Here is a 19866-nt window from a genome sequence, read left to right as displayed (position 1 = left end):
ACCTGTAGTGCCGTAATGGAATGACGCGCACGCACACACACACACACACACACACACACACACACACACACACACACACACACACACACACACACACACACACACACACACACACACACACACACACACACACACACACACACACACACACACACACACTTTAATTAAATGCATACCATTTGTTCTTGTTTCTCTGTTTTGAGATTCACACACTTAGCATTCTTGTTTAAATGTTACAAGTTGAGTTAATAAACTGAACTTGGAAATTGTTTTAAGTTGTTGCAGATGTTATCTCCGCTAATTTTATTAATCGAAATCAATAAATATTAGCAGGTTCTCAATAGTAGGCTATTTCAATTCAGGGAGGGCGCGAAAAAATATCAGTCTCCTAGGGTGGGAATGACAGAAAATAATTGAGAACCACTGGTCTAGAACATGTTGTACTTTTTGATTAGCTCACGTTGTTATGGCAATGAAAACGCCCACAGCTCATAAAATAATGCCAACGGTTTTGTTTTAACTGAAAATGAGCACCCTTTATTTTTGCATCAGAACAAGATTTTTTTGCATCAGAAGTTTTATAAAAATGTATGGGTCCCTGAAAGTGAGACAACGTAGTTAATTGCTCCCGAAATAGTGGTATGTTCCTCATATTATTAATCTAGTACATTTTGTACCAATTTGTTTCAGTAACTGTGTAAATAAAAAAAGGGGGGGAAACATGGTCATTTTTGAGTGAAACTTACACAAAGGAAATTGAATATACCTCAAATTTGTTATTACAGTTCACATCCATTGATTATTCCATTGAAAAAGCAAGGCCATCTTTTTTATATAAGCCTTGTGGGGTATGCTATGAACCTCGCTGAACATACCCAGGCTTTCTTTGGAAACTCGCGATCATAGTTAAATAGTGCATTGCGTCATTTTACTCACCTTTACAAACTTGATAGATCAAGAGCAGTCTATTTCACTCAAGAGGTTCAGATAGTCATAATGAACTCCTATGAGGCGTTCAAAAATTAGGTCACAACTAGGGGCAAAACAGTTGCACATAATTAGGCTAGGGAGGCATGCTGGCAAAAAAGAGCCGATGGTGTCAATTTGTATGAGTGTTAAGATTCCGCATATTGTCTTTATATGGTGTTGTTTTGGCCCCAATGTATAGAGGAACAAACTAGTGAGAATTGGTGTTGACAATACCAAGGTGTGGTCCAATGATGTACTGATGTCAGCGTTAATATCATGTGGTCTATTGAGGTAAGACCACGGCTACACCTCCCTGAGCGGATCCACCTCCCTGACATGGGCCAGTGGCTCCACCTCCCTGTCCTTGGGCAGCGGCTCCACCTTCCTGTCCTCAGGCAGTGGCTCCACCTCCCTGAACGGCTCCACCTCCCTGTCCAGGGCCAGTGGCTCCACCTCCCTGATTTGCTCCACCTCCCTTAGTGGCTCCACCTCCCTGAGAGGCTCCACCTCCCTGAGTGGCTCCCCCCCCCTGTCCCAGGCCATTGGCTCCCCCTCCTTGTCCAGGGCCAGCGGGTATTTGGCGGCAGGTTGACACAGACGACGCAATCGCTAACAGCGGGAAAGAAAATACATTGTCAAGGGTTAGGGTTAGGGCATGTTACAAACTGGTTTAGATTGTGATTTGTGTTGAGTACATGTGGTATAAAAGACACGACAGAACCTCCCCTTTACCTGAGGCAGAGTTCCAGGCACAGTGGCCAGTTTTATCAGCGTCACTGCTGGGACCAGAATCATGGAGGACAAGGCCATCAGCCAGCCCAACGTGTATGCCCAGGTCGGATACACGTACCAGCGGTTGAAGGTGAGTGGCTGGTAATCAACCATAGAGTATATAAAAGAGACCTGTAAAAGGGTCAAACATTTAAATAACCAGGAAGGTTGAGGACATTGTGGACACCGCATTCCAGGCTGCCTTAATGCTTAAATAAATACTTTCTTAGTTTGATGAAAGTTTTAAGGGTGAGGGTGGGAATATAGTTTGGGTTGAAACCCAGTCCTCTGGTAAGGTACTGTATGTACATTTGAAGAGGTACACCAAAAGGCTGTTCTGCTCTCTTACCAGTGAGACCAGGGGTGTGAGGTAACGCCAGCATTGCTTAAAGAACCAGTTGGGCCGCACACCTGTCATATCCTCAATGATGTCATACATCCGCTCAGCCCCTGGTGGAGAGAAGAGAGAGAGGATGACAGGATATGTTTCATTATTCAAAGACAATTCTGTTTAACTCTGTGGTTTACCCAAATCATTTTTGGGATATAAAAGTAGGATTGCTTACCAAATATCCAGCCAAGTGCAAATGCTTCAAACACACAAAGGCAGAGAATGCATGCTCCATTACATGCATAGTAATCAAACAGCTGGAACACAAACATTCCTCCCTGATGGAGGAGAGATGAGTTTATTGATGAGTTTAATTTATAGTTTATCGGGTGAACACAGTTGCTAGTTGTAAGGATGTATAACAATATGGTCATACACAAGAATAAGATACTAAAATACTTAGGAACTCCAGAGGAGACCACCAGATCAAATAAAATATTTTGATAATGTAACAATTTAATATAATATTTGGGAGCATTTGTAAAAAAGAGAACTCTGCATTAGAGCTGTAACCATCTCTCTGAGTTGTTCCACTGGTGCTGGAGTAGCTGTGACCTAACCCCGTCCTGCCTTGTGGGGTCAATGTGCTTCTGAGGGGTTTCTTTCTCAGGGCTGGTTCAGTGGGTCGTTAGTTGAACCACACGCACCTGATGCAGACCAGCGGTAAGAGAGCAGCCTGCCTGCCTGCTTCCTCTTTCTGACAACACGGTTATCCCCCTTCTGTATTTTGTTGTTATGTTCTGGTTTTGTACACACACAACCGCCCAAACCTCATCCATCCAGACATCCATGACACCATTGATTAGCTTACTATCACGTCTCATGGTTATCCTTAATACCTGTTGTCATTTCCATCGGTTCTTTAAGCAAAACAAAGAGTCCTAACTGTACTGTTATTGACCTTTATTTGCACTGACCTCCGTGACCATGACGAGCTGCGAACAGAAGCAGACAAAGCAGAACAGGAGGAGCAGGAGTTCCCGGCGGCCGGCCTTGCGGAGCACTTTGGGGAACAGATCTATGACCGATGTCATCACCACCTCCAATGCAACAAACTTCAAGGGAAAATAAAAGCAGGAACAGAAGATGGATCACGTGTGTGTTATGTGTACGGCGAAGACTATTATATCTGTATTTGTATTGTTGTTGTTGTGTTTGTTTTACTTTTCTCCATTCTTACCTGAGTGTCCAGGCCCAAGAGAATGATCATAATGAAGAAACACACGGCCCACAGCTGAGGCAGCGGCATCATGGCTATCGCCTGAGGATATGCAACGAACGCCAGCCCTGGGCCTGATGATCATTGTATTAGATACACAATCTGTTTGTGTGAATTTTTCTTGACTTTTACTTATTTACTGAAAACACGTTTTCTGCATTTATTTTTACTAATTTAAAAAAGTATATCAAAAATCAGGGATTTCTTTCTCTGCGCATGCAGCTTCATGCAGTACCTGACTCTGCCACTTGATCAATGGGCGTGTTCTGCATCTCTGCCATGAATCCCGAGTACTGAGAACACAGCGAACCCTGCTACCACACTGGTGCAGCTGTTCAGCAAGCACAACCACAGACAGTCTCTGTAACATATCATAAGAAAACACTTTACTCAGCTTCATCATTGAAAGCAATTGACTTCCACAAATCTCAAGGGTTTTGGTGAGCGGCCTAACCATGGAATTGTGATTTGTTTCAGGGTCACCTGTAGCAGTTGTTGTAGTAAGGGTTATAGCTCCCTAGCACGGTCAAGGATCCCACTCCTATGCTGTAGGAGAAAAAGATCTGTGCACCAGCCTCCATCCATACCTGTACACAAGGTAAGGGTATCTATTCTCATGGCTCATGCTTGATTACACACTGAGGAACGAACAACGTTAATTAAAGGTATGATATGTATATTCTGCCGCTAAGGGTCATTCGATCAAAAAAACAGATGTAGTTCTACGACATAGTAAAGTTGTCATGGATGTATTTTTGTATTATCTTTGATAAAGCGTGCATGCGTTATTCAAGTCGCAAACATAGTCACACGACTGCTCTAAGTCGCACGCCCTTGTTCCTTATGCTCGAGGTTATGGGGCAGTACGGACTCCAACCGGCATGGAGTCAGAATCTGGATCCACAAACACCTTTTTATTTTTATAACACAATATATTATAACTCTAAATTTTAAAGGAACACTTAATAACATCGAGCCCAGACAGTCTTCCCTATTCATCCTGAAGTGTGGGTGTGAAGGGGGGTGAGGCCTTGACTACCTGTGGGTCCAATAGATGTGACGGCTCTGGGTAAAGATAGTACACCACTCCGTTCATAGCCCCCGGCAGAGTGAGTCCACGGATCAGCAAAATGAGCAACATTAAGTAGGGAAAGGTTGCAGTGACATACACCACCTGGAAAAAAACATTGCCTTTATGTACTTTTAAAGGTCCCATGCCATGAAAATCTCACTTTATGAGGTTTTCTAACATTGATATGAGTTCGGTGTAAAACGAGCACTAGGTATACTCCTCGCCTTTGGAAAAAATGGAAGCTCAGGCGCGCTGATATGGAATGTGGCCCCATATGTCTTCAGAAGGGGCCAAGCTACCTCCCCTTTCTCTGCCTTGCAGAGAATATATAAAGAAGATATATAAAGAAGAAGGAGAGGTGTGTGATCATATTTTGATTCGCCATGGTTGTTAAATACCGGTGCTCCGCAAAGCTTGCCTCCGGCTTTCGCTAGCTTGCCGCCGTTTAGTTCATAAACCTACGGTAGTCTATAGCGATCAATTTGAGCGAGTGCACGAAATGTAACAACTTATTTATTTTATCACACAGGCTAGCTACAATCAAAACACTCATTGTTTTACACGAATTGGCTAAACAAATGACCACTGTAGCATATTTAAACACAATTCAAATGAACACATTCAAAAGTATTTCTGCTCAATTTAAAAGGTTGAATCTCCTCGTGACTGAATGTTTGTATACAGCGCGCATGCTGTATGCGCGCAGGGTTGATGCGCTCCACTTTTTTCTGTGGAGAACCAGCGCCTTGAACATTACGCATAAAACGAAACCGGATTGTTTTCGCCCGTTTCGGCTCCGTGTGGACGGGGCCTTATTTCCAATTGGTCATTCTGACCGGAGACGTTTAGAATTTTCGGTCCTCCTCATTTTTTTCCGGTCAAAGACCGGTAATTACCGGACAACCGGAACTCTGGCCTCGACAGCTGGGCTCCGGCGAGAGACAATTGCGGGCAACAATCTCTTTCTCTTCCCTGTCGCGGTCCAGTCTACTTCAGATTGATGTGGAAGTGGAAGAACCAGAGACGTCGGAGAACCCGACGCAGACGTTTGAGATTCATATTATCGTCTGGAGGCGCACAAAGCTTTTTGCTGTGATAATATATATTATATGATATAGATATCTATTTATAATATTAAAGATTATAATATTTATTATATTGAGATATAGAGCTCCAGGAATCCCGCCGGAGCATCCGTAGGGTTCTAGAATATTTACAGAACACGGCTAAATGCTGTGCGCGCCTCGCCATTGCGATACATCCACTGTAAACAGAGCGCATGGTACCATGGCCACCAGCTGCTCAGGGCCACACCCCCATCCTCCTCCTTCACCTGCCTCTCTCCTCCTCATTTGCATTAAAGCGCGTTTGGGGAAAGCTCAATGTGCGAGTGGCTGTAATTCTGCACCACGGCTGAATTTCGGGAACATCTTCAAATACTGTGTTAGGGGTCCACTAATATATATATTAAAGCATCCATAAAGTAGCATGCCATGGGACGTTTAACAAATGTATATTTAACAAATTAAATAGAAAATATGAAAAAAGACAAACAGGGCCTTCGAATAGTTGGCAAATACCTTGCCTGTTGAGCGGACTCCTTTCCAGATGCAAAAGTAACAAGCGACCCACACTACAAGGGCACAGAGCAGCAATTCCCATCGGATGCTGCCAAGTTCTTCAATCCCACCTGAGATGGACAACGCTCGCTGTCTGCTCAAAACAAAAACAACAACCAATTAATAGTGTTCAAAGATTTTTCAAAGACCTCAGACATATACTTACTCCCAAAACTCTGTGGATGCGGAGGTAGAGTTGGTCTGGTTGTTCCATCCGACGGCCCCGTTTCCCAGGGAAAATGATACGCATTTGTCTGATAGGGTTGAAAGTTATTTTTTTAACCCACAACTAAACGAAAGCAAGTCTGCAAGTCACCAAATGTCTCAGTTTAACAACGTACAAGGTTCTCAACCATCTCAACAAAGGTTTACTGCTTTATTCAAATAATGGCGTGGTGCTTCATAAAGACACCACCCAATGCAAACACTAAATTGGGTCCGGTGTCCTGTCCCATTCCTCCTAAATGCATAAGGTGAATTATAAGGAGTGTTACTCATACCTGTGTTCCAGTAGTTAGTGCAGCTGGCCCAAGGGAGCTCATAGCTGAAGGAAAAGATCAAGTAGAACAGGGCCCAGGTCAATATGACGGGGTAGGTTATGCAGCTGTACAGCAGAACCACCTGGCCCCCATAGCCTATACCTGCAGGATAACATGGGGAATTTCTGTCAAGGGAAGCCCTCAAAATAATGAACAACTCATCAAAATACATGACACAGGTCTTGTCATTTTTCGTTATTTTAATTTGGAAATATTACATATTATACCCTTTAATCAATAAGGTCCTGTTTATTAAAAGGTAAGCAAGTGAAAATACTATTGGGTTATGATATGCGCTGATGCTTATAGAGATGATTCGGAAGCATTTAAGTGAACCAATGGCAAGGACCTTTTTAACTCATTTAAATATGTTGGCACATTGTATCATTGTGGTAATGTGTTAGAAATGGTAGCTAAGCCATTACTAGCCAGCTGGCACTAGGCACTATGCAGTGGAGCATTTCAGAGCCTTGTCAAACATTAAAGACGTGTGGCACTTGTGTTGACACTAAAGCCATTCGGTTTTAGTGTGTTAACACACTGACACGCAACAGCCTCATTGTGTTTGAATTTTATTATATATTTAGAACGGTACGTTTGTCAGTGGTCGCGGTGGCACATGCCACAGGCCAATAAACCATCTCGTTCCCACTGACTATTTGGCTAAAATCATCAATACATCAATACAAATTATAAAATGAGTTTACGAGAAAGAAAACCCCAAACGCTCTTACTTCTATTAGTCTCCCGGATCTACCTCATTGACACAGTCTCAGTCTAAATTTATTAATAATTTGGACACATTTTTGATCCTGAAACTGAGCTTTGTGCCAAAGCTTTAATTTACTTCAAGGGTATTTATTTTCAGTTTGCACCATTTCTAAGCGGTAAGTCACACCAAAGCACAAGTGGTTACCTTCTGCCAGAGGGCAAAGCTTCCTCCACACAGTGATTCCTCCTTCCTGGGTGTACTGACCCATCGACGTCTCCAACAGGAACAGGGGCACCCCACACGTCACCACAAACACCATGTACGGCACCAAGAACGCACCTGGAACCACAGGCAGACACGGCTCAACAAAGGTGGGGGGGTACTGAGACGCAAAACTCTTTATCCGAAGATGAGATTAAAAAATGTTTGATTATTATACCCCCTCCATTTTTGTAGCAGAGGTAGGGAAACCGCCAGACGTTTCCCAGGCCCACCACGTTCCCTGCGACCGCCAGGAGGAACTCTGTCTTACTGGCCCATTGTCCTCTCTCTTCAATCGTCACTTCCCCCATTTTGTCCCTCGTGCAGTTTATTCCTGATTTTAAGCCAAAGCTGTCAGAACAGATCTTCTTTCCTCCTGGAGTTTAGTCCTGATTTCAGCCAAAGCTGTCAGAACAGATCTTCTTTGTGTTCCCCTTCTCACCTGCTCTGGCGGTTGGAAGACCCAGTTAGTCATCTGTTTCCCAGTATGGCTTCATTGGGAACTAAAGCTGTATGCTACTGATTGACTGAAGGCGATGAATCTCTAAAGCCATTTGAAAAAAACCATAGCAGCTCAGGTAGTTTTGAAATATTCCTTAATCTAGAAACACCTTACTGTCCCATTTACTATTAATAAACACCACATTTACACTTGGAAAATGTGCCCTTGCTAGATTTTTTTCCTTTTCCATTACCTTAAAGCTATATATTATTTTAAAGATTAGACTGACAATTCTGGTACATTATTGAACAGGGATTATTAAAGGTGACGTATTATACCACCAGGTGTGAGTGTGATTAGCCGTTACAAGGCGTTTTGAAAATCTGCCCCTTCTGACTGATCACAAGTCCACCTAGAAAGTCCACCTTCAAAACAGCTTGTAACAGCTAATCACATCTGGTGGTATAATATGTCACCTTTAAATCTGAAAATCTATTTTACATCTGACACATGTCTGTCTCAGGCCCCGTCCACCGAAACGGAAGCTCCCACGGGCGAAACCGTTCCGGTTTCGATCTATCCGGTTTCGGAGTATCTCCGTAAAGACGGAGTCAAGCGAAACCGGGTAGATCTGTAGAAACGCTATAGTACACATGCCAGGCCCATAAGGGGCGCTGCTTCTGCTACAGAAATCCAGAAGAACAATAAAGAAGAAGAAGAGGCGAACATGCGCAAAAAAGGCTGCCCCCCGAACCACCCGAACACCGTCTCAATAAATAATGGCTTAGCAACCCAACAAGGGACATGATTTGCTGCAGAACGATTACAAGGCTGTAGTCATCTTCTTTGTTGTTGTGAGTTCTGAGACTCCGCGGGCTTAACAGTCATTGGCTAGAGGGTCGAGGGGTGGGGCGATGACGTCATGGTTTACGGTTTCAGTCCGTTTCAGGCGTCCACACGAATCCAAAACGAAACCGGGTAGATTTGAAACCACCTCCGAGGGTGGTTTCAGAAGTTTACGGTTTCGGTCAGCGGATTCGCCGGCTTTGTGTGGACGGGGCCTCAGTCTCAGTTTTTCTATAAATTTTGCTGTGATCGTATTGATTAATGATTGTTTGTGGCACTAACTACCAGAAATTGGCATGTGTATTTATTGTGTTTTTGTTTGTATTATGGCTCCTGGACTTGGTTATAATTTTTTTTGTGAAATTACAATCATATTGTTTGTGGATACTTTTGATAAATTTACAACTGATGTTTGTAAGATGGCCTTGCAATTCTCAATATAGATGTCCAAAGAAAGTTAACATTAAATTGTTGGTATAGACAGCTTTTGTAAAACCATAAAAGAAAAAAACAATGAAATTATTTAGTTTTCGGGGCCATTGAAGACCTATAGAAATTGATAGGACAAACTGTAATTCATGTTCCGTGTACACCTCTCAGTTTGAAATGTTTGAAGTCACACAAAAAGTTTTCATCGATTGCTTACATTTTCCTACACGGCATTGCACATGTTTGTGAATTACAAACATTGGATACCGGTTTTGCCTTGTCATGTGATGCTAGAATGCTTTGACTGTTGTGGCTTGATTCAGAATACAAGCAGCTAGTTTACAATCCGTAACATTTATTTTCAGTTACAAAGAACAAAACCAGATGAGTCCACAGGCCCAAAGCATCAGCACACCTGTGGAGCAGCTGAATATAGTCGTCTTCCCACTTCCATTAGTCTCAGAGTCCTTGACCCTTAGCCCCCCCTGCTGGCCGGAGGACAGATGACAGCGCCTTAAGTTTCCAGCCCTGTCCCACACCAGGAGCTCAGCATGTGGGGCACAGCAGCCAGCGTTGTACCTCACCCACATGGGCTGAGATGAGTCCCCAACCCACTCGGAAACGTTCATAGGGTGCTCTCCCTTTTTAAGCATCAGCTTCTCCTGGTCTGGCTGTTGTTGGGTCCCAGCCTGGCCTTCCCCAGGAGGTGTGGGGGCATGGGGGAGGAGGGTGAGGAACCCCTCACCCCGGAGCAGTTGCAGGGAGGCCAAACCAGAGCGGCCCCTGTCCGATACGGCCAGGGAGACAGTCCAGCTGGAGTTGGTGCAGAGAGGAGGGCAGGCTCTCTCCAAGCGTAGGGTGGAACACGATGGAGGAGACATATCGGGATCCTTAGGGAAGAAGAGGATGGGAGGTCAGTGAATCGTCAGTGAATTATCCATCAGGATAATACAAAAACAGTCTTCAATACACCGGCTCTAGTTTAGTTCAGTTTTCGCTCCACGGTAATAATTTTGGCACAAACCAATGCACACAAGTGCACTCAAAGCCAATATTTAATCATCTGAATTTGATAATTCGGCGGAATTGTATAGTCAAATGAAAGGTAGGAAAATGTAAATGTGTTTCTTTTGAGATTCACGGTGTTAAAAAACGATTCCTTTCCTGGAAGACATACCTAGAATATTAACAATATGAGTGGCCAACATAACACATGCTTTGGGATTTCTTCTATAGGTGTTTTTCAATGTTTTAAATGATGGGTTTGGGACAACAATTCGCCCTATTCATTGTGACTTGGTGCATCAACGGTCCAGGAACCTACGGGAGGAACCACTGTGAGGTAGGCCACGGCGTAGTTCGAGTCCAGTGAGTCCAGGGCGCACACGCTGAGAGTCAGGGTGAGGGGGGCGCCGGCCTCGGCCGTAGGGGGGGTGCGGAGGTCCACCTGACCACGGAGAGACCCCTTCTCAGCCACGGGGAAGCTAACGAGCAGGTTTAAGAAGACGGAATAATGTGGAACATTCAGTCATTGATTGATGGATTGATTTTATTTCATAGTTTTAAACGTGTATTGTATTGGCAGCCAAACAAACACATCCATACAGAAACCTCAAGGATAAAGCCAAAAAGTGGAACACTGATTGCCAATGTGGTCCTTAAGTTTAAGGAAGGAGGATTGGGGGACGGGAGCAGAAGTTGAAAAGAGGACAAGGCAGCTGTGTACTTTAAAAGACGAGTCCACATGAAATACTTCAGTTGTGTCATAATTGTAGTTGAATTCCACTTTGTGAACACCAGACCAGTGCCGAGCCATTGACAGTCACAGCTGTTGGGAATAGAGTGCATGGTCTCAGCGGTGTGTTGTTGTGTGGATGAGTTGTTGTGCTGTTGTGTTGTGGTGTCGTACCTATGAGGGCCGCTCGGATGCAGATAGCCGCGGTCGTCGGCGGCGGTGAGGTTGAAGAGGCGTGCAGGGCCGTGGTTGAGGACGTCAAAGTGGACCGTGGTGCTGTGACCCGGCACCAGGCGGGGCACAGACACAAGCTAGAGGAGGTTTTTCAAGAAAAAGTGAAAACATATACACGGTTTCACCTTTGTATGTATTTATAAAGTTGATTGATGGAATTGACACCATTACACAGTGAGTTTCAATATCCATAAGCCGAGGAACGAGCAATAGATTCAATTCAGGGATGGTTTCAGGGCTTGATGCTTTACAGTGCAACCATGTTCTTTTCTTTATATTATATATATTTATATTTATCTGCGCTAGCATTAGTAGCTTCCCACTCCACCACCACCACCTACCCGTATCTGAACATGGGTGGGTTCGATCATCTCCGTGGACACCCTTTCCAGCTTGTTGCCGCTCCCATCGCGTCCGGACAGGCGAACACAGAAGGGCACTCTGGGTACCAAGTCCACCACGCCAACCAGCTCCTCCCCCACATAGGAGTGGACGGACAGGGACGAGGAGGAGGAAGACGAGGAGTTGAGCCACACCTTCTGTAAGCTTTCTCCATTGGCTGCCAACAGCGTCACATGACTGAAATAGGCCTCCGCATTGGAGGCGAGTCCCTTCACGGTCAGCACCAGAAAGGTGGGGACACCTGCAAAACAACAGTTTCAGATGTATCAAAAGTAAAATTTAATGCTGACTAAAATCATAGTATAACACATGGCTATTAAAGGTGACATAATATACCACCAGGTGTGGCAAGCCGTTTTGAAACTAAACCTCTTCTGACATCACAAGTGGGCATGTCCACCTAGATGTATGACGGATAGATGAGCAACGTTTGCTTCTGTCCACTGGGTAGGCTGGCAAACTGATCTATGCAGCATATATCTAGGTGGACATGCCCACTTGTGATGTCAGATTTCCCACAAAGGCTTGTAAGGCTAATCACACTCACACCTGGTGGTATAATATTTCACCTTGTTCCAAGTATTGAAATTACGAAAGAACCGAGTGTGGCGCTATGTGCTAAGAGAGGTAAGGTACTTTGAGTTAACAACACACAGTGAACCAATAGTGTCCCACAGCCCCACTCACCTGCTATTGGACTGCCCTCAACCCTTGACAACCCAGGGTGAGTCTCATTGGCCACCGTGGCAAAGTAGTACAGGAAATCCACACTGCTGTCACCTTTGAGGAATTTATTATTTTTATTTTTTTTGTTCCATTACCTCACAAAAATAATAATCTGTGTGACAGAACTTAAAGTGATGGAAAAAAAGAAATGATCAATGTGTACATTAAGTTTATAAGCTGACTTGGAGATGTCAATTAATATAATGACAATTCTTGACGAGCTGTAGGTGTGTACTGGAGTTTTTGTTTTTGGGTCCTGTTTTTCATCACCTCAAATGCAGCTGCTAGTCTGATGGTTCTATGTGTCAGTATCAATAGCAAGAGTCTTTGTTGGTGTGATTATACCCCTCACTCTTCTTACCGATGATATTGAATGTGAAGGGTCCGTAGGTCCGGGCGTGAAGGTGCCACTGTCCTGGCTCCACAGGAGGCAGCAGGCGCACGCGGCCGAGGCCTTCAAAGCTCTGGCACTCTGCCAGGGGCCCGTCCTCTGCCAACAGAGACTGGCTAACGCCTATGTCAGGATTAGGAAGAGACAAACCTCAGAGGTGAATCCCTCAATAGAGACCATAACCATTAGTGAAGTAAACAACAACGGTTGTGGACACTTTTATCATGCATCCATGTAGCCATGTATATTTATTTCATCGTCCTCCTAATACAACTTCTCCTTTGAGTTCCTCGATGAAGTTCCTGAGTTTGAGGAAAAGGTTTTAAATGTCACCAGTTTATTCAGTAGCCAAAGTTAATGGCTTCGAGCATAACAAAGAGGAGAATGGTGATGAAGTTGAATGCCTGTATTTCGACCATGATATAGTGTGTAGAGTGCAGGCCCTGTGGGTGATTGTGTGGGGACTCACCCGAGGGATCTGTGAGGTTACAGTCTCTGAGGGTGCCAGTGAGGTGCAGGATGACTCTGTTCATGGCCCTGTCTACTCTGAAGGGATGATGGACGTCCACGCCACTGTCACTCTCCACGTGGAGTAGTGTCACCTGTTAGGGGGGAGTGTTAAGTTAACATGTTTAGGCAGTGGTTTCGGCCTGCTGTGTGACCCCATTATTCGGTCAGACAATGTATGCCATCTTGTTGCACAGCTGCTTCCCCACAGATATTTTAAACCCCATTGACAACTGAACGCAGTATAGTGAGGAGCGCCGCCCTCTCCTTATAAGGAGCTTGTCACGGTCCGCTTCTGATTTTCCCGTTCACCTGCCTGCCACGCTGATCTCTCCTCATCAGCTCAACCACCTTCACCTGTGCTCCCTCTATATCAATCCTCTCTCTCTACTCAGTCTCTGCCAGATCGTCTCTCGTTACTCACAGAGCTTTCCCGCATCTCCAGAACTGTTTCTCCAACGCTGATCCTGCCTGTTACCGAACCCTCGCCTGTCTGACCGCCCGCCAGCGATCGAGTCCCCACCTGTCCGATTACCCGCTGGTTACGGTACCCCGGGCCCCAGTCTACCTGATTGCCTGCCGGTCCCCGAACTCTTGTCGGTCCCCGTTTACTCTGCCTGCCCGATCCTGATCATCGGCGCCATCAATAAACCTTTGAACTGCCCTGTCACCATTGTCGGTCTGTGCACTTGGGTTCTGCCTAACCACCCCCGTTACAGAGCTACTATATAGTCTTTGTGTCGGACTCTCGAAGACAGATCTAGAAACAGAAAAATGGTGTACGTCAAGTACCTTGTCGGCCACCGTGATGTCTTCCACTATGGCCGAGACCTTGTGGATCTGGGCGTTGGTTGTGAACACAGTCAGTCCCCCGGACGCAGCGGACAGGGCGGAGTACAGGGAGAAGCGGTCAGGGGACAGGTGCTCCCTGCTCCTCTTACTCCTTCTCCTTCTGGCCGCCGCCCTCTTGTGACTGGGGTCCTCCGTCAGCAGGAAGGTCACCTGGGAGGGGAGCTCTTACTCTTACTTACACTCTAATGAAACTATGATACAACATATCTTTTACATTTACATTTGGGGCATTTAGCAGATGCTTTTATCCAAAGCGACTTACAATAAGTACATTTGTCAGAAAGAGAAAAACAATATATTGCTGTCGGTACAGTAAGGATGTGCCAAGCTTTTACAATTGCTAGGTTAACCGATCCCCGCATACAACAAAGATAGCTAGGATAAGAAGCTACACAATGTTAAGTACTATTTTTAAGTGCCAGGACGTACAACATACAATAATCTTCTTGTGTATCTTGTGTTATGTCCTGTAATTTTTTACTTTTTCCTCAGAGAAAGGCACAAAATCACTGATAGCTTACTAATGGAAATACTGGAATTCAGTTGAGCAGCGAAACGACATAGACGGTCTACCTTGCATTGCTTCTCAAGCGTCAGGGCCTTCACTGAGCTGAACAGGTGTGCGTCTTTTGGCGACGCATCGGTGAACACAAAGATCTCAGAGAGTGGTGGACTGTGCGTAAGAGCAAGCTGAGGACACACACACAAATACACAAACACACACTCGGTTAGGTTCGACATAGACACTTCTGCATGCGCACACAGACGCACATGCACAAACATGTACACGCACACACACACGCAGGTGCGCACACACACACACACACATACACACCGGCACCAAACACTAATGTCTGAGACGGTGTTCTTCAACAGTGTTGGGCTCTTTTCCCACTAACCTGAATGGCAGAGAGGCTCATCTCCGGCTCATCTCCTCCCCCCAGGGCCATCAGGTCCTCCAGGTAGCCCATGAACTGCTCCGGATCATCTGTCTCATACACCGGGCCCACCTCTGCAACACGGCTCAGAATAAAGCATGCTCACCCTAACGCCAACCACTCATTCCTTCATACAGCTCTGTTCAACGGGCTCTAAGGAAGTGCACCCTCAAAGTGGTGTAGGATGGCTGTGGTGGAGAGGCAGTCCTCACCGGGGTCGTGGAAGGGAACCAGCAGGTAGGTGCCGGGCTGCCCAGCGCTGGACTCTGCGCGTCCCTGGATGATGGCGAGGGCCCGCAGTCGCGCCGCGTTGATCTCCTCGAACATGCTGCCGGTGGTGTCGATGACAAACACCAGCGCCGGGGGCTGCTGCACGCTGAACAGCCTGGCCAGAGCAGGCCCAGGACAGAGAGGCATCATGCTTTGGACCCTACAGGTCTACTCCTTGGCAGGAGAACAGTTTGGATTGTACATTGCGGGGGGGGGGGGAGGAGGGGGGAAAGACCTAAAAGGAGACTTGATGATATACTGTGTGCGTTGTTTGAAACATCGCACTTATTTTTCGTTCGATTTTGTGCTACTTTTGTTAACTTGGCCACTTGAAGGCTCTGGTCACTCTGTGACCAGGAGAGGGTGAGCAGACTCACCTGAGGAAGGGGGCGTGGCCCACGGTGTCCCGCAGATCCTTCAGCACTGCCATAGTGGCCTCTGAGGCCAGCCGCGCAGCCTCCAGATGCAGGTAATGGTGGGGGGAGAAGAGGGGCGAGGTGCTGTCCTTATTGATGCCCCCCTTGGCGCCCATTCGACGACTGCTGTCCAGGATCCCACCGTGACTACATTTCCCTGTACAGCAGAAACGGCCTGTGTGATTATGGGATGCTATTGCTACAAAATAAAAAGCTAACCAAAGTTTGAATGTGAATTTTGAAATACAGAATATTGATTTTAAGACATTGAAATCGGCCCCCCAGTGTCTGCTGTGGTCTTTCTACAGATCATAAGACATAAGGTGGTTTTGAGCATCAGCTGTGACCCACCCTCTGGTTTGGAAGGGTTGTCACTGAAGTAGCCGGTGGTGAGCAGTCCCAGGTGAGGCTGTCTCTGAGTGAGCCTGGGCATCAGGTTACCTCGGCAGGTAGCACTGAAACATTCCATGCAGGTCAAAGTGGCCTCTGCAGCACATACAGGAAATGATAGGGTTATAAGTAATGCAGCCAATGAAAGCTCCTGTTCAGTAGAATGGTCATTCTGTTAGGTAGGGATGGATTTTGAAGTTAATCATTGGCTCATAGGCATCTGGATCAGGAAGATACTGGGCAGCTTTGTAATTATATTGATAGGAGAGTCATGTGAGTCTGGATGTGTTTTTGGCATTCACAAAGACATGGATGACTGGGCGATCTACCAATCGACAGGTACCAGGTTGGGTAACTCACACTCAGTGGGGAACAAAGTATGAATATAAGTGTTGTAGTGTAAAATGTTATCCAATACAAAAGTTATCAAGGTTTTGACGTTTTGATCATGTTTAGACACCAGACACATCTGTTACCCTGAGCGACCGGCACCGCAGTCTCCTCGGGCTGCAGTAGGTGATGGTAAATGTCGCGTTGGCCCATCTCCACCCAGTTGCTATGACTGTAGAAGTCCTGCCGGGATGGATAGAGAGGACCAGAGAGAAGGAGAACAACGTTATGCTGCTTTGTAGGTTTTCATGGTCTTTTTTTATTTAAGTGCAAATGAATAATGCTATTCTAACTAATACTAGTGCTTATGCTAGTCATATTACTACTACCACTTCTGCTGCTCATAACACTTTACATAATGATATATTTATTAACCATTAATTTACATTTGTTTATGCAGTAATAGGCATAATCGTGAACCATCAGCGTAGGGGTAAGGGAACAGAAAAATGTGTGGGTTAATTTATGAAAGAATTGGAGATGGTGTGCCAATCCAACCAGAGTAAATGTGTCTAACAAGAACTGAGACCTCAGCCGGCCTAACCCTGTTGAATGAATACCTTAGTTAACAATTGAACATCATGAGTAAATTGGTAAACCATAAGTTAACAGTTCATGAACTTTTAGTTAAAGCTTATCACTTCATTAGCTAAGGTTAATTAATGGTTCATTAATAAACCTTTCCCTAAATTCTGAAAAACATAAACTTGGGTCTTCAAATTGAAAGAAAGAAGAACCGGTTGAAAGGCCTGGTTCTCCTGGGTCTCCTCCAGGGTCTCCTGGGTCTCTGGTATACCTGCAGGGAGTGGAAGAGCTGTCCCAGGCTCCGCCGGGCGCTCTGGTGCTGCGCGGCCCGGGCCGAGAGCAGGGTCTGGGACCAGGCCTGGCGGAGCACGGCCGTGGCCCCGTCCACGCGCTCCGAGTCAAAGTGGAACACCGGGTCGGAGCGCGTGGCGCTCAGGAAGTCCATGGCCGCGTTGGACTTGACCACCTCCCCGACCGCGCTCCAGAACGCACGGCCCAGTCCGGTCTGGAAGAGGTCCCAATGACGGGTCATCACAATGTCATCACAAAGGCCATGACCATTAGCAATTGATCATACTGATATAATAGTATATTCGATTATAACTTTGTTTATATTTATTTTTATTTTCATATTGTATTGCTATATTATTTATCTAGATATCAGTATTTTATTCTGCGTGTTACAATTCCGCCTGTATCTATCTTTCTACCTAGCTACATATTATATATATCCATATGAAAAATACTGACTTTTACCTGTTCCTGCGTGTCATGACCGCGCTGGTGTCTGCTGACCCCTGCGAGCGTCTCCATGGTGACGTTGAGGATGGCCCTCTCCGTGATGTACTGGTGGGTGTGCGAGTCCCAGGCCAGCGTCAAGGCGCGGGACCAGAAGTCTGGGAGGAAGCCGGCGCAGGGCCAGGCGAGGAGCAGGTAAGCAGCAGCCAACCAGTGTAACCTCCTCCTGTGCCATCCCAGCCCCACCGGGCGGCCCATCACCTCCTAACAAGGGGACGGTTGGCATCACAGCGGAGTAGAGTTGAATAAAACGACAGATAAAGACGAGCCACTTACCAAAGATTGTCACAGTCAAAAAATTGAAAGAGGAAAACTGTAATAAGAGCGAGGCAGAGATATAAATGTTTAAGAGTAAAGTCACTCCCTAAACACATTGAAATTGACAGGTTTATCCTCCCACACACACAAACACACTCTCCTTCACTTCTATGTCAGTGCAGCCTTGTCTGTCCAGCACCTCCTATTGTTTTGAGACAGCTAGATGCACAGACAATACACTGCTTCTGTTCCCATGGCCTCCGCCAAATTATGACATTGACAAGAAACAAAGACTGCATGAGGTCTTTAACAAAAAACATCCATGATGTATTTTCTTCTATTATGTCATCCTGCATTGAGCAAACCTCCTTCACTTGATCGACTCGCTCTTCTTCATTCAGTTCCCAGGCAATCCATCATAGTCCATACAACATTTAACGGTGAAACAGGAGTAAGCCATGTGAATTCTTATTTTTTGGCATTATTATTTGCTGTTTTTAACTTTTAACTTTATTATCGCTTTTGCGTAAGCATCATTAAGGCTGTGCCACGCCCAAAGGCTAGTGTACACGACATTCTTAATGTACAGTATAACAAAAAGTAACTGCCAAACGTGAAGCATGTATTCTGCCCCGTGGAAATACTCACACAGAAAGTTGTGTTTCAATACTTTGGTACTACAAAATGCTTCCTCACCTCAGTTCCCTTGGCTGTTCGATGCTCTCGTTCTTCTTAAGAGCTCATCAGACCTCTCCTCCAAAACCAGACATGTTACAGAAAGGTGTCTGCATAGGGAATTTATGCAATTCTAATGTCCATAGAGATGCATACCGGAAACATTCCACTCCGTATTCTTAGAAGTCGTATTTATAGTAGCAGTGATGCAATCATTAGTTATGATGGCTGAGTCTGAAGATCTCTGACAATCAAAAGTTATAAATTAAAGTAAGAAGCAACCATTTCATGGTGGACAGACAGACGCGGCGTAGTCCTGCGTGTTTGTGGTTGCGTGTGCGTTTGTGTGTGGAAAAGGACAAACGTTGGGCTAAAGACATCCCACCCCAGGCCCAAGTCCTCTCCCCCAAGCCTGTGCCTCTCCTCTCCCCGATTATCACACGCTGCATTGAGCCATCACAATAGGCCTGCATACATTACTAGCCCTGGTGTTCGGTCCCCCAACCCCCAGCCCTCCATTCTCCCCTCTTTTCTCACCAAACAAAAAAAAGAAACTTGAAGGCGCCCCCCCCCCCCCCCCCCCCCCCCACCACACTCAAACCTAAACACACACACACACACACACACACACACACACACACACACACACACACACACACACACACACACACACACACACACACACACACACACACACACAAAGACACACACTCTTCCCCTATTAACCTTCCGTCAGACAACATTGCAGGAGGGGCATAAGTTGCTAACCAACGCTAAGGTTGGCGTTGCACTTTTTGTATGCATTGTGCCTGGAGATGGAAGGGGCCCAGAACTTTGAGTTTATAGGAACCTGACATTTTCAGCTGCCATAAAATGTTGTGGATCGACTTCTGCATGGTTGTTTTCTTATTTCGTTGAAGGTCGTAATCCTATTCCAATTCCTGCGTCACTTTGGAAAAAGTCAGACGGAGAGATAGACAAACATTCAACCACACAGAAATTCTGAACAGACAGCCGACACACTCCAGTTCAGGTGGTAAGTACTACTCCATCCCAAATCCATCGCAGATGACACAAAATCAATCAAGT

At 45.6% G+C, this 19866-nt stretch overlaps 2 protein-coding genes and 1 long non-coding RNA gene across 5 annotated transcripts; all 3 read right to left on the bottom strand.

Moving 5' to 3' along the window:
* Positions 1-573: 573 nt before the first annotated feature.
* Positions 574-9465, bottom strand: LOC132474106 (sodium- and chloride-dependent GABA transporter 2-like). The gene is given in 15 exon segments (XM_060074543.1): positions 574-1578; positions 1702-1872; positions 2090-2190; positions 2307-2409; positions 3049-3186; positions 3312-3424; positions 3586-3637; positions 3639-3711; positions 3834-3937; positions 4390-4524; positions 6003-6135; positions 6208-6295; positions 6542-6682; positions 7497-7631; positions 7732-9465. Coding segments are annotated over 15 exon segments (1926 nt in total). The 5' UTR covers positions 7865-9465; the 3' UTR covers positions 574-1272.
* LOC132474108 (uncharacterized) lies at positions 4807-5994 on the bottom strand. The gene is made up of 2 exons (XR_009529576.1): positions 5194-5994; positions 4807-4956 (listed from the first exon to the last, which is right to left on the bottom strand). It is a non-coding gene; the product is annotated as an uncharacterized LOC132474108 (long non-coding RNA).
* A 140-nt stretch (positions 9466-9605) lies between the features above and the next one.
* vwa7 (von Willebrand factor A domain containing 7) lies at positions 9606-19243 on the bottom strand. Of its 3 annotated transcripts, none has more exons than XM_060074539.1 (17): positions 18799-19240; positions 17797-18048; positions 17318-17551; positions 16608-16704; positions 16093-16227; positions 15703-15898; positions 15268-15440; positions 15017-15129; positions 14691-14807; positions 14058-14267; positions 13228-13360; positions 12729-12881; positions 12329-12421; positions 11581-11882; positions 11180-11316; positions 10595-10754; positions 9606-10160 (listed from the first exon to the last, which is right to left on the bottom strand). In XM_060074539.1, exons 2-17 carry the CDS (start codon positions 18040-18042, stop codon positions 9636-9638), a joined length of 3024 nt encoding a protein of 1007 aa, XP_059930522.1. In that variant the 5' UTR covers positions 18043-18048; positions 18799-19240; the 3' UTR covers positions 9606-9635. The 3 variants fall into 3 exon arrangements, with proteins under 3 accessions (XP_059930522.1, XP_059930523.1, XP_059930524.1); XM_060074540.1 differs by having other exon boundaries at positions 17803-18048; XM_060074541.1 differs by lacking the exons at positions 9606-10160; positions 10595-10754 and adding an exon at positions 10781-11098 and having other exon boundaries at positions 18799-19243.
* Positions 19244-19866: the final 623 nt, after the last annotated feature.

Source organism: Gadus macrocephalus, chromosome 16, assembly GCF_031168955.1.
Source record: "Gadus macrocephalus chromosome 16, ASM3116895v1".
Taxonomy (NCBI): Eukaryota; Metazoa; Chordata; class Actinopteri; order Gadiformes; family Gadidae; genus Gadus; species Gadus macrocephalus.
The sequence above is the reverse complement of the archived record's forward strand: the minus strand, read 5'-3'. Positions and strand labels throughout refer to the sequence as shown.